Source organism: Ammodytes marinus (assembly GCF_949987685.1).
Source record: "Ammodytes marinus genome assembly, chromosome: 13".
In the NCBI taxonomy this organism is placed as follows: Eukaryota; Metazoa; Chordata; class Actinopteri; order Uranoscopiformes; family Ammodytidae; genus Ammodytes; species Ammodytes marinus.
The window spans coordinates 27903991-27918654 of NC_137217.1; the positions used below are offsets into that span (position 1 = coordinate 27903991).

At 41.6% G+C, this 14664-nt stretch overlaps 1 protein-coding gene across 2 annotated transcripts in view; it reads left to right on the forward strand.

Annotated features, from left to right (window-relative positions):
• The window catches only part of mtmr11 (myotubularin related protein 11), a 36685-nt gene extending 23927 nt beyond the window's left edge, over positions 1-12758 (forward strand). For both annotated transcript variants that reach the window (XM_080038989.1, XM_080038988.1), the window contains exons 10-17: positions 868-995; positions 2785-2863; positions 3227-3297; positions 5411-5583; positions 5942-6112; positions 6522-6725; positions 7356-7673; positions 10601-12758. In XM_080038989.1, coding sequence (XP_079895115.1) covers positions 868-995; positions 2785-2863; positions 3227-3297; positions 5411-5583; positions 5942-6112; positions 6522-6725; positions 7356-7673; positions 10601-11089 — 1633 coding nt within the window. In that variant the 3' untranslated portion in view covers positions 11090-12758. The remainder of the gene's footprint in view (positions 1-867; positions 996-2784; positions 2864-3226; positions 3298-5410; positions 5584-5941; positions 6113-6521; positions 6726-7355; positions 7674-10600) is intronic.
• The last annotated feature ends 1906 nt before the right edge of the window (positions 12759-14664 follow it).

Below are 14664 nucleotides of genomic sequence, written 5' to 3' on the forward strand. Positions count from 1 at the left end.
GTGTTTTGGGAAGATGTAGCTGTACTGTAAGCTGTAGTCTTGGCTGCATGATATAACAATAACAAGGCAAAGCATGGGTTACAGTAAGCTAATAATAGGTTTGATGTTACGCTGCTGTAGGAAACGTCTTTTAAAGGGAAAAATATAGCCATCAGCTCTGTCTACATGAAAATACAGGGCTGCTACAAAAACGATTATCCCATCCCTCCTAATTACATGGAAAATGTCAAACAGCAATGGTTGAGTCATCACCAATGTTTGATTTCGGTCTTATTGCAGATTCAATTTGAGCTTGTTCACCTCAGCAGCCATTTGATGAAGTCTGTTTCCTCTAAAGAATTCTCAGATACTGTGTGAGAAAGACAGACATACACCACTCTCTGCAACTCTACCACCTTTGGCACTAAACTTAGCTGTCTTTAGAGCAGATGCGGTGATGAGTATGATAGTTATATGAACACAAGAAATGTAGCTTCCAAAATAGCCTTCACTAAAACAGCAGCTGCAAGATGCAACAGCAGCTTGAGACTTTTATTTTTTACATCAGCCTAAGACAGCGTGAAGGCACAATAGAAGATCTAATTTTCACTTCACATTCAATGAGAAACTGAAGAAAGAATTTGTTCTTATCAATGAGCAATTTACAGCTGTGTTTTTCCCATACGAACTGCAGCAACCAATTTGAACAAATTACTTTATATAAAAAGTTTGTTCTGAGAAATCCACACTAACTGTTTTTTGAAGGCAATTTATTTAAAACGTTCACTTTAAGACTAAAGAGCTACCTAAAGGCCACATGAATTCAAAGTAATCTGTGCTAGTTGCAGCTGTGTCAGTGCGTTAACATCAGGATGTGTTGTTGTGCAGACACCTGGAGATGATCCTGTTTGGTTGCCAGTCGTCTCTGTGTGTGGTGGTGGATCTGGGAGAGGAGCTGCCCTCACCTGCAGATATCCAGCTGGCACACAGCCGCCTACGCGCCCTCTGTCTGGGAGGTGGGGACAAGACACATCCACACACAACACCTGAGCAAATATGTATTTACCTGTACACACAACACAATATAACTACACTGGTTAGATGCATATCTATCAGGTTTGGTTTGAAGGGCCCTTGTGACAAAAATCCTCAATTTTCAGTATGTACTTAAAGGTGTCGTCAGCGACTATGGAAAATACTTGTTGTCAAAATCACTTTTTGTCAAAATAAGTGAATATCTCCTCACGATTCACTAGCCTAGGCTATGTAACAACACTGGATTTTTTGAGTGCAAAGAGACAGATCATGAGGAGGTCATCACTGATTTTGACAAACAATCATTCTCCAGAGTCGCTGACTACGCCTTTATGGCACTTAAAGAGTTTGTTTGTCATAAAAACCACTGTTTTTTTTTTTTTTTTACAACATTCCTGTTTTGTTCTTTCCTTCTGCTTTCAAAACAAACAGTTACAATGCTGTTTCGCAGAGTTGTTTTGGGTCTTTCCCCTCATACAGCGGCAGCCCTGAACAGGCTTTGTGAGGTGGTCTTTATTGTCGTTTTTGTCATTTAGGCCAACACAGCACATTCCAGGGACGAGTAAACACAGAGATGACAAAACTCATGGTCGTCTAAAACTACTGGCTCTGGAACTGAAATGCTGGCCTGTCCTCCCACTCACACACAGTCTCACATACAGTCTCACACACAGTCTCACACACAGTCTCACACACAGTCTCTCACACACACACACACACACACACACACGCACGCACGCACACACACACACACACACACACACATACACAAAGTCTCTCACACACAGTATCACAGTCTTTCACTCTCTCTCACACGCAAACAATGTGTGAAGGTCACAGATTATCACGGTTCCCACATGTGTCAGCTCAGTGTTTTGTCTTTTGTGAGTGAGCGCTTCACAGCTCGGGGGTTTGTCACGTACAAACAACCGCTCCAATGTGTTTGGTCGGCTTACTGGCAGTGGGCTCTTCACAACAACTAGATAAAGAATGAAAATACACTTGGGTGTTTGTATAAAAGCCTAACTCCGTGAGATTAAGTGGATTTTGCACTTGAGCTCCCATTCACAATGTGGATGGTTCATTTTGTGGAGGGAGCGCTGGAGTGTGCGAAATTGTTGTCCAATCTAATGTAGGTATTGTAAGTAATGAATACTACTCTGTCAGTTTATACTGCAGTATTAAGTATTTAAAGGGACTCATTTGAATGTGAGTTGATCCCAATCAGTGTCTTTTATCATTTAGTAAGCTATTTGTCAAGATGGATTTCTCAGATAATCAATAGCAAATATGCAAAAGAGGAATTTAGACCTTCAATTGTCAACTTGATGACATTATATGAGCATACAGCTTTTTCAAAAGGAACTCTTAAAAGCCATGTGCATTTTGTTTTAAGCTGGTTAAGCACTTTGGTTGTTTTTAAATGTCCTATATAACTTAATTTGATCGTGAAATTGAACTATAAGACATGCATTTTTAATTTGCGGTAAAGCTTTTAGTAACGTGCAGTAGATAATGGAAAAAGAAGAGACAATTTATTCACAGTAGTCTTTCTACTTGTGTTAAAGACCTGATGTTAGTTCCCTCTCCTTTTTAAAAGCTGTATGTATAACCTAGTGCTTCTGATCAGTCCGTATCTCATCTCATAGTTGTGTCTGTTGTTGTTTTGCTGGTTCTAATCTTAAAGTTCGCTAATGTGCAGAGTTATCCAAGGCATTAGTGTAGTGTTGTCTGAACATGATCTGTCTTTTTCCCTGTTTGGGCTTCTAGATATCTCCACATCTGTGTCAGTGCCTGATGACAAATGGTTATCTACGCTGGAAAGCACCCGCTGGCTAGACTACACCAGGTAACTGCTCTGAATGGCCTATATGTGGATTGTCTGAAAATCCATATAACAAGGTTTTCCCTACCCACTGCTTTCTATTAGTACATACATTTCTGGATTTTAAAATAGTTTGGTTTATAGAGCACTTTCAACATCAGGCCATGGTTGCAAAACAGAAAAAAAATTGTATTTTGAGAAATGTCAAGGAAACATGAAGCCTACGACAGTACAGAATAGCCACAGAGAAATCAAAATTATAACATTGTGATGTTCAATATTTTTTACATTTCCAAGTAATTGCAGTCATTATAGATACAATTGACATAATAATCAACATATTTGTAATGTGATCACTATGATGAGAATACTATGATTTGTCTGCAGGTCGTGTCTGAAGAAAGCTTCAGAGGTAGCTTGTCTGCTTCGCGGCGGTCACCTGACTGTGGCACTGCAAGGTGAGTCATGTGATCCAGAGCCCGGCTCATATTATTCGATCCATTCATTATTCACGGCGCCTCCCTCTCATTAATCCAACATTAGGGCTTGCCCTGAAGGAGCGATATATCAGCGACAAGCACACTCCACTGGGCCTACATGCACACTGTCAATAGACCTCCATGCAGCGTGCTTTTAAAGACACAGTAACACCAGGCTGAGACTGTTGTGTTTGCATCTAAGAGGCGAGATAGACTCCATATAAGAGATATGACACCGTAACATTCCTCATGGAAATTATATTATTTCAGATGTGTTTTAGCCATCTGATCCAATGTACACATGTAATTTAGTGTCAAAGGGTACCAAGATAGTTACATTTATACCTTTGTGGCTGTCTGTCCAGGAGTGTTGTGATGCAATTGATAGTGTAAATGTTTCTGAATTGGTTTGAATTTTAGTATTACAGAAGGTCCATTAGTGCTGTGTGAACCCATCACCCTCAAGGCTACGTGTAGCTAAGGTGAATGCAGAGTCCTTATTGAACTTACCATTTGCTTCAAAAACTGACTCTTTGGACGTGAGAGGTCACCTCTCTAGTGGGGAAGGATGCATGTAGCTACTGTTGAAGATAGAGCAGTGCTAATATACTTTAGCTTAGCTCATCACTTCATACAGCATTTATTCCTGGACCTTTTACTTTTCTGGAGTTGCCAGGGAAGAGAGGAACCAAGCAGGTGTGAGGAGACACGGGTGGAGTTACTGTGTTCGAGTTTCCCTCCTGAGAAACAAAAGGCTCACCTTTATGTGACTTTGTGCCGCGAGAAAAGGGAAGACGCTGACTGTTGTTTAGATGCGGAGTGGAGGTGTCACTAGTCACCACATGGCGGGGAGTTGGATCAGGTGGCGGGGGGATGCTGCAGCAGAGCAGATGAACCCAAACGTTCAGCCAGGGAATGACCTCTGTCGGGCTGGGAGGCTCCTGTCTGCACACTCTTCAGCATTCACCTCCTCCAGTCATTGCCAACTGATTAGCTGTGTTATTGTTGTCGCTAACTCCTGATGTTGCAAAAGGCTAACAAGAAAAAGCAACATTGAATTGTGTTTACCATTCATATTGCACTTGTCAATATATCTGACAGTTTAGAAAAATTGGGAAATTAAAATTCAAAAGAATGTTGATTTGATAAGATAATATTTTGATTTACTCCATATGTTCCATTGTATGAATCATTGTACAACAGTAGGCTGTTGTTGATGTCTAATCATCTTGTCTGTCTATCTGTGGTACATTCATTCAAACACCCAGAGAGACAGACCCAACACTGCATCACTCAAACAATGTTTGCTTTCAGCTAAGGATGTTTACTACTGTGCTGCTTGTGTTTGACTTTCCCTGCCACTCTGCAGCTGTAAGTGACTAACATCAGGCCGGCCTGTAAAACTGCTGTTTTAGCAGAGAGGTTGATTTTATAAGTGGTGCTCCAAAGTCTCTCTGTTGCGGCAGTCCTTGGCTGGATCAGCAATAAATATCCCACTGCAGTAATGACTCACTACACTAGCCCAAGACAACTTTGTCTCTCAGTGTGCCTCGCTTGTTGTGCATTGCTCCGGGTCTTTCAAAATCATTTGTGTAGGCAGGTTTGTCCAATCAATATTATGTTTGGCTCTCCATCTCTGTATTGTCAAAAAAAGGCCTTATGAGGAAAATAGCAGAACTCAAATGGGTTGTGAGTCCCGAGAAGTGCTCTAAAATAAAATAAAATAAAATAAAAACGTTTGAGCTTATTACACAGTTGAAGCAAATGTCTCTGCATGATATCAAAGTTACTCATTATCCTACAACACCGTAAAGATACTGAAATGCAGGAGGAACACATGATCATGTCAAACATTACAAATGTACTCATCATAGTGCACAACATGTGACTTCAAATCAGCAAAAAATGTGTAACATACTGTCATATTGCTTTTGTCAAGACATTGTAAATGAAGTGAAACATCCAAAAAAGCCTGAGTTCTTAAAAAGCCAGAGCAGGCGGACATTATTAACAACACATTGTCTTAGGTTCAGGTTATAGAATAGGAGTTTGGTGACATTTTTTTTTTCTTTTTCTTTTTTGGGCTATACAGAAGCGGACGACCGGGACCTGGGCTGTGTGGTGTCCAGCCTGGTGCAGGTGATGTGTGACCCTCACTGTAGGACTCAGGAGGGCTTCCAGAGTCTGGTGCAGAAGGAGTGGGTGATGGCCGGACACCGCTTCTACAGCCGCATCAACTACCACCGTGACAACGACAAGGAGGAGGTGAGAGGGACAGCTGCACACCAACAATGGACTGTCGCAAAACATACAGAATCATACAGTGATGTTGGTGTGCACCCTTCACACATTTTACCTTTTTAAAAAGCGTGAATTTGAGGTGCCAGCTGTTGGAGGAGGTTTGGGGGAGGGAATGGGCTGTGGGTTTCTTTGTCTTTTTTTTGTTGTGTAAATTGTGAATAAAATTTGACAGTTTATTAGTATTTTTATCTTTAACATTTTGTTATATTTCTCAGTTTTGGCCCATTACCTTAAAATATTGTTGTATTTTGTAATTATTTTTTATATATATACACCTTTGAAGCACCTTGTAACCTCCCCTCCCCTCCCTGTTTCCCTGCAGGCTCCAGTCTTCCTGCTGTTCGTAGACTGTGTCTGGCAGCTCCTGTCCCAGTTTCCCTCTCGCTTCCAGCTGACGGCTGACTTCCTGTTGGCCTTACACGACAGCGTCCACCTGCCACTCTTCTCCAGCTTCCTGGCCAACTGCCAGAGAGAGAGATGCAAACGCTCCCAGGTACTGGACACCTGAGAGGGGCTTTGCTATACACTGACTGATTAAGTTTGAAAGTTTTAAGTTATTTTCAGGCTGATCGAATAATTATCACACATCATGTCATTTTTTATAATAGAGCCTTAGACAGTGACATTTAATCACATTGTGAAGTCACCACAAAATAATTGCTTTAGGCCTATACTGGGATATTATTAGATCTATAGATACTTTGGTAGAGTAAATGATAAAGTTGTGATAGTCCGTTTTCTGTATCTATTGGAAAGAATTGACCTTATCCCCAAATGATCACTGAGGCTGAAATTTATAAAATATGAGAGCATTGGCTGTACAGAAGGACACATTTGCGTTGGCTAGATAATTGATAACAACATAAACCTTTTGAAACAAATGAATCTCCTACTCTATCCAGAACCTGGGACAGTCCTACACACCAGTCAATGGCTGGAGAGACTCTTCCTCAGACGCGTGTGACCCCCCTCTGCCCTCTGTGTGGGACTGGGCCCTGCAGTACAGCAAGCAGAGACGAGACCGCTTCACCCAACCTGTCCCCCCTGTCGCTCCACTCCAACCCATGCTCAACGGAAACCTCAACACCAACCCAGACACACACAGGGTAGGGTCTCTTTTATATACAGTCTATGGGTAGGGCAGCCCACTCTTTCATGATGCAACTCTCCCTCTAGTGGCCATGTTGGGACATACAGGTTAAACAGTGGCATACAGATCATCTCATGTGTGGGTGTTTGTTTGCCACTCTTTACCTTTAATAATGTCAGTAGTGATAGATACTATTCATATTGTACTCAGACATGTGTCAGTTTGGATGCTTACTATAACACAGCAGACGACCTTCATTGATAAATTACGTAACAACTACAATCACCATATTGTAATGAGTTACTACCTACAGTATTAGAGGGACTTTTACAGATTTTGTTAATGGAAAATTGTCTTTGCTCTTGGCTAGTCTGACATTTCTGAGTGTTTGCAACAGGCCACTGCACCCTCTTGTGGTAGCAATAAAACATGCATGCGATTCAAATCATACAGGATCTCAGTGAAATTGGGAAATCATTTTTGTAATAAATACCTACAGTTCATACTCTTAACACTTTCTGTCTAATTGTTAAGACACACACTATAATACATTATATTTTTTATTGTGCATGAAATGTATACTTCAATTCAAATGTCTGCAACCTTAAACTTGGACTGACGGCATCTTTTTCTTTCCTCCCAGCAGTTGACTGACACCATCCCCGGCTCAGTGTTCCTGCTCTCTCGAGGAACCTTCTCCTGCCCCGCTAACCTGCTTCCCTGGCGCAGCAGCAGCTCAGGCGTTTACAAGAAGAGCCACCGGAGGGCGGCCTCCTCTGAGAACGTGCCGGGCCTGGAGAGGCTGCTGAAAGCCTGGGCCCTGGCTGAGTTTCCTCACAGCCTCTCTTCCACCTCCGGACCTCAAGGACCACTCGACCCCTTTGAGCCCCTCCTGCCCCTCCTCATGGGGCCCTGCATGGGCCTGTGGAGGGAGTGCTACCTCCGGGGGGCGCTACATGCCCAGGTATGTTCAAAGTGTCCCATAGACAGAATGGTATAATCATAATCAGAAGCAGGCAATGTAGTTCATTATCATGTTTTAGGTTCTCAACATAAAAATTGTAAAATAAAAAAATCTTTTTGCCAGTACGATTGGGCTGTCAGTCAGAATCACATGAATACTACAGTTTGTTTACTGATATATTGTTTTTGTTAGTGGTCCATAAGGACTTATCAAGATGCCCTATTTAGCTGAAAGCAGTTGCTCACAACCTGAGGTTCCTTGAAGGGTCTGTAGATGCATTTGAGAGGTTCCCTGCTGATGGAACATTTTAAATTAAATATTTTCAAATGGAAAAGCACTAATTAGTTTTAACGTCCACACTGTGACGAGTGGCTGAAACTAGTCATTACTTTGTTTACTTTTATTTTAGTGGTTTTATGTTTCTTTTACATATGGACAAAAAAAAACAGAATAAGTAAACACATACAATTCATACACAACACCCAACCCCCTCTTCCCTCCCCCTCCCCCTCCCCCCTCCCTCACATAAACAGACAAGGAATACAGAAAAAAAGTGAAATAAATAAGACAAAATGATTAAGAAAATAAGCATAAATACACAAGAAACAAAACAAAGCTAAAACAAAAACAAAAACAAAACTGGGCCAACCTCACACCTTTTGGTTCCCTAAGTGTCGCAGCACTGGGCCCCATATAGCGGGGAATTTATGGGGGTGACCTGACAGCTCATGTCGTAGCCTTTCCACTGCCCACCATTTCCCTCAGCCAGGTATCAAACTGGGGGGCCAAGTCGGACTTCCACAGCCTCAGGATACATCTTTTGGCAATAACCATGCCATACACCATGATAATGCGTGCATTGTGGTCCAATTTTCCCAGGGCTGTGGAATGTCCGAACAGGGCGGTTTCCGGATCAGGAGTTAAAGACGCATTTAAAACATTAGAATACCATTGAAATACAAGACACCAAAAATTGTAAAGATTTGGACATTCCCAAAAGTGGTGAGCAAGTGTACCCTCGGCAATCTTACATCTGTTACATAAAGGCGAAAGATCTGGGAAAATGTTATGCAGTTTAACCTTAGAATAGTGCAATCTAAGTGTGACCTTAAATTGAATTAACTGAAGCCTCGAGTTTATAGAGCAGGATTTTATGCTTTTTAGCGCTCCCTCCCAGACATCGTCAGCTATTCCAATGTTTAAGTCTATTGGCAGGTCGTTTGGTGCTACACCGAAATCTATTATTGTCTAAAGTATCTACTTGTACTGATGATACTGTGAAAAGTTTCCACTTGTACCTTAAAGCCAATGAAAGTAAATATTTTACATTTAAAATAATGAAAAAATAATGTATGTGGTTCACTAAGGGAAAGCACAATCATGGCCTGATACATACATACACAATGATAATAATAATAATAATAATTGATAAAATTTATATAGCGCTTTTTTGGAGGTCACTCAAAGACGCTTTACATGACATAGAGTATACAATAGGCCTACATAAGAAAAGAAACAAAAAATAAAACAAAAAAAAGAAACAAAAGCAACGGAAAGCAAGATACAAATTTAAGATGGGGTTTGGAATAGTCAGGTGTGGTGTGGGTGGGTCAGGGGTCATATGCTTTCTTGAAGAGGTGAGTTTTGAGTTGGCTTTTAAATGAATTGATTGAGTCTGCATTTCGGATGTTTATGGGGAGGGAGTTCCAGAGGGTTGGGGCAGCAATGGCAAAAGCTCTGTCTCCTGTGGTGCGGTGCTTTGATCTTGTGATGGGGGTCAGAAGGTTGGTGTCAGATGATCTGAGTTGGCGAGTGGGGGAGTGACGTTTGAGGAGGTCGGTGAGGTAGGGGGGGGAAAGGTTATTGAGGGATGATGCATCAGTTTACCGAAGCACAGCAACCATGGGCTGTCTTGTCTAAATATTGTAGCGTCTAAGTGCGGGTGTGTCACCGGATTTGTCAAGTGGGCGGCGGCATCCTTAACAAATGCTTTATTAAATTTGGTCCTCATCATTTCCAGAAGGTTCCACATATGTGCTGTTCTCAGGCTCATAATGTTTTCTGTGATGCACATCATGACGCCGTCTGTTAACAGTGCAGACGACTCAGAGCTGTTGATCGACAACTCCCAATATGGATGTGGAACAGCCTTTGTGATGTCTGTCCCCGTGGTGATGTTAAGAATGGGTTGTGTGGGTGGACACAGTCATCTGTTTTTCAAGGAGCTGTAGAGGATGTTTCAACCGCTAAAACACCAACTCGTGGGTAACAGTGTGTGAGATTTGGATTCTGTGCTTTTGTGTAATTGAAGTGTTTCCCCCTACAGTTTCACACACCATAAAAGGCCATTTCAGGCCGCTTACACAATCCCTTTTCTTCCCTATTTTCAAAGCTGTATTTACACAAGATGTCTCTTCATTCGGAAACAACTGAACAACCTCTGTGAAACAAACATCAGGTAGCAAATAAGAGATACAACAAATGGAACTCTTGTATAATGCACTTTAGTACAACAAAAACCACTTATTACGGCATCAATAAGTCCTTTACTCCTCTCTAACAATGTCAACAAACACTAAATAGTGTAATGTTCAGGTAGGAACATTACACTAGTTAGTTGTTGGATGGGATGGGGTATGTTGATGTAGCATTGTTTGAATGTTAAAAGATCATTTTGAATGAATCCCATGAAAGGACCAACATGAACAATGTGTCAGTCCAGTTAGTTCTGACGGTTAAAGATGGTTGCATAGGAGTAATATACTGACGTAAACAGAGAAAGTATTGAACAATGTATTTGCCTGCAGTACTGTATCTCACCTTTAATAATGATGCTTCTGATCATACATAAGACCCTTCTGGTATAGGTGTTATTCACCACCCAGTAAAAGATGAAATTGACCATGATGCTCTCCTCCATCTCTCAGGCGTTCTCCCACCCGGTCTCTGCTAACCACCCCCACCCTGTGGAGCGTCTGGCCCGGGAGGTGCAGCAGCTCAAAGACAAGCTGGACCAGGTGTCCACTGGAACGGATCAACACCCACCGCCGTCCACCAAGACCAAGACAGCCGAGCCCCATCGACGACACGACACCAACCTGAACCAAAACACCAACAATGGCACCTTCCTCTTCCCTGCTCAGAGGCCTCAGAGCACCAGCATGCCCCGAGCGGCTCCACAGCCTACATCCACACACCACCACCACCATCAACACAGCTCCAGAGGCCCTCCACCTGCCCAGGCTCCACCATCCAAGCCCGCACACAAAGACAATGGTGGAGGAGGCAGCAGCAACAAGCACACCTTCCTGTTCGGGCATTCTTCAGTAACGGAGGCCCGCCCGGACCAGCGCTATTACCCAGCATCCAATAACGCCAAGCTGCCTAAGAGCAACGGGCCCTCCATAGCCTCCTGAGGTCTGGTTCACATCTGGAACTGTTCCGATACAGACGGTACCATAACCAAATCACCTGAATCTCTCGCTAGTATCATGTACTGAGCAGAGCCAGATATGCGTTTTCATTCAAATACACATTTGATTGAATATAAGGTGATATCGAAACATTTGGGTGGATCCCGGTGAACGGCAATAGACTGAATAAAATCCGTGCAAGAGCTCTAGACTCTCCTACTTATCGTCTGTACTGTATTTTATAAAATGTGACAACTGTTTTGTATACTTGTAGAAAAAAATCTTAGTGTTCAGTATTTCACAGATGAATATACCTTAGACAATAAAAAAAAGAATAAGGGCTGAATATGCTTAACAATAAATACTAGCAGCTTCATAGGCATATCTTGCATTAGGACCTATCTTGAAATGCAGTAGAGACATCAAGTAAAAGTCATGTCACCCTTCAGGAAAGAAAGACAGCTTGTAGTTTCCATTAAAAGCTTCTTATCTGGACATAGATAGTGGGTCTGATAAGATAGTTCTTGAGGGCACTTTGAAAGGCCACAAGTAGTCCTGTTAATGTGCAAAAAAAGACGCACTCATTTTCATAGTATTTGAATTTTGCCTTCAAATAGGAAAGGTAGAATATTGTTTTGAAAGTGATTGTTTTTTTAAAACTGGCATTTTTTTTTAAAAGACCGGTGGCTTTTATGTGGAATTTAGGGCATGAGAGCTATTTTGGTACTGCTTTCATATCTCTTCACATGCATAAGAGCAGCTAGAGGCCTGTACTCTAGTTCAGAGTGGTATGTTTGTCTATAAGGTCGCTGTATAGCAATGCAGTATAATAATTCTGCTCTGGCTTGACATACATCATTTTAGGGCATTCGTAATATAGATCTATCTTTTTTTCTTTATTTCAAGTATATTCGACCGTTACAGCCCGGTCATTTAGTGATGTCATACATGTACATAAGTGTGATTTCCGAATCATTTCTGACCAAATTTAGTATTATCTTGGGATTGGGATGTGTGTTGGTGGAATGGGAAAAAAATACATTATTCTGCCTTTTTGCTTGCCGTACCTTGAGAAGGTACCAGTGTTGAACGCTTTTTTCTTCCTTGTATGTGTCCCTTTTTTTCCCCTCTCCTGCCTGCTGGTGTATTAGTATGCAGCCAGCATTTAGGTCAAGGACTTGGAAGTGGCTGACTGTATTTAAAGCACAAAGGGAAGTATCTGCTCCAAACAGGTTGTTGTTGGCATGAGGTGGGTGTCAAGTAGATGCACTGGCGTCATTCCAACGGACAAATGAAATTGCGGCGTTATGTATCTGGGAAAAAATGTTTTTTTTTCAATTTTTAACAGTTGTCAGATGTGACTGATGCCGACCGTCTCTCATGTCAAAAGGTACCTCACTTGATAGCACTATATGAATTATTCAATTGTTGTAAATATTCATCACTATCAAGGCACATTGATATCAGCTACAATTTCAGAGCTTTCCAGGTGGGATGCCAATGCATTTGCCTTTTAACAGGAAGATCATCTTTGTCCCTTTTGAATGGAGAATCTCATTTGATCTTTCTCTTCACCTGTTGGCCGGTATCGTTGTATAATTTAATGTTTTTTATGGTACGAACATCTCTTAAATTTGCCAGATGTAAATATAATTTTTTTTGTATCCGCATGTTTTGATCCTGATAAATAAAAAGTTATCAGTTCACAAACTGTCTTGTGCTACAAAAGCTAAAAACAAAATCCAGTTCTCATACACAGCTCACAAACTTTATTTTTTTTTATCAAAATAAATATTTACATATGATCTGGAGACACTTAAAAAGTAGCATGGCACTGTATAATATAATTAAAATCCAGCTGTCCTACACAATATGTTCATTCGGAATAAAATCATTTGAGAATCATGTGCAAAAAAACGCTCAAAACTTTCACAGTAAAATGTACATATGTAATCGCCTGACAGGAAATGTTAAATATACAAAATATCTAACTGCACAGTTAACTTTTGTAAAGCTCCGGTTTGGTCGCTCCAGTTTTAAAACATAATGTTCGGCAGAATGAAAGTCAGCTTCTTAACTGATCAATGTTTTTATATAGAAAATAAATAGAAAACATGCACGCTAATAAAAACATAAAATGTCACACTTTGGGGAACAAACATTGACCAAAATAAAAGATGTCTCTTCCACACTTGAGACATATTCAACCATCTACTATGCATCTTGGCACAGAAAACCTCTGGATGCCTTTGTCTTACATTCTCACGTTTCAGGGACAGAAGAAAGTACAATGGCCGTCAATCATCATCATAGTCCATCACCACATAGCTATCATGGCAGTGTGTTAAAAATCAACCAGGTCACAGCTGAGGAAAATTAAAAAGTCCACCATCAGAAGTGTCCATACATCCTGTCTTTACCACCAGCGACTGCCTCCCTCCTTGTCCTTGCCTGTGAGCTGCTGCTTGTCCTGGTCCTGCAGGATGCCGTACGGCCCGTAGAAATCCCCGGAGGAGGAGGCCGGGCCCAGGCCTCCCAGCTGACGGATGGACTTACACATGGGGCAGGGGAAGTCGGACAGGCCCTCGATGTCTTCGAAGGCCAGGTTGACGATCTGGTCGCGGCAGGGGTCGCAGTAGAGGTGCCCGCAGGAGAGGCGCTTCAGCCGGGACTCGTAGGTGATGCAGCACTGGCAGTGAGGCACGTCCAGCCCCAGAGACAGAGAGCCGGTCAGGGAGCTGCTCTCCAGGCTGCCCACATGACTGGAGCTCTGCTTGGTGGGAGACCTGAGGAGGACGAGAGAGGAAGGTAAGAAGTCAGAGAAAAGACACACACACACTGCAGAGCTGGAACAATTGAGGTGATTAAATGAAGCACAAAATGCAAAAGACAGCTTCTCAAATGTGAGCATTTTCTGATTATAGCATTTTTTTATTCAAAATGTATAGCCAGGGATTCTGGAGAATGCATGTCTAAATTGACTGTCAAAATTTGTGAATATCTCTTCACAAAAAAAAAATCTGCCTAGGCTCTGTAAACTGGTATGTAAACCAAGGGGGCCCAGCATAGCTAGCAACATGCCTGTTTACAGAGCCTGTGTGTATTAACACCAGATCTATTGTCAGCGCACATACAGTACGGACAAAAAAAATGTCTGAGCTGTAGAGGTGCAGAAGTAGCTTATTCCTCCTGTGTCCCACTGACTGCTTCATATTAGGCCTATAGCACACAAGTGGTATTGATGTTCACTTTAAAGTCACAGCACAAATTTACGGTCAAATGTACTTGAAATCCACACAGCAAACAAGCCAAACCATTGCTGCTACTACTCATCATGAGATTTGATATTATGATTGTTTGATACTTAATGTGCCAGAAAATAGTGACAAATGTCCATCAAAGTCCAAGCTGAGATGCATTTGTTTTGTCTGAACTAGAGTCATAACATATTCAGTTTCAAAAGATAAGAAGCAGAAAAACAACTAAACTTTCCCCTTTTTGACATCTGTTTGAAAAAAAATTGAGAAATTAATTTAAATTTAAGAATGAATTTGCAAAAACAAAAGGAAGCCAGTTAT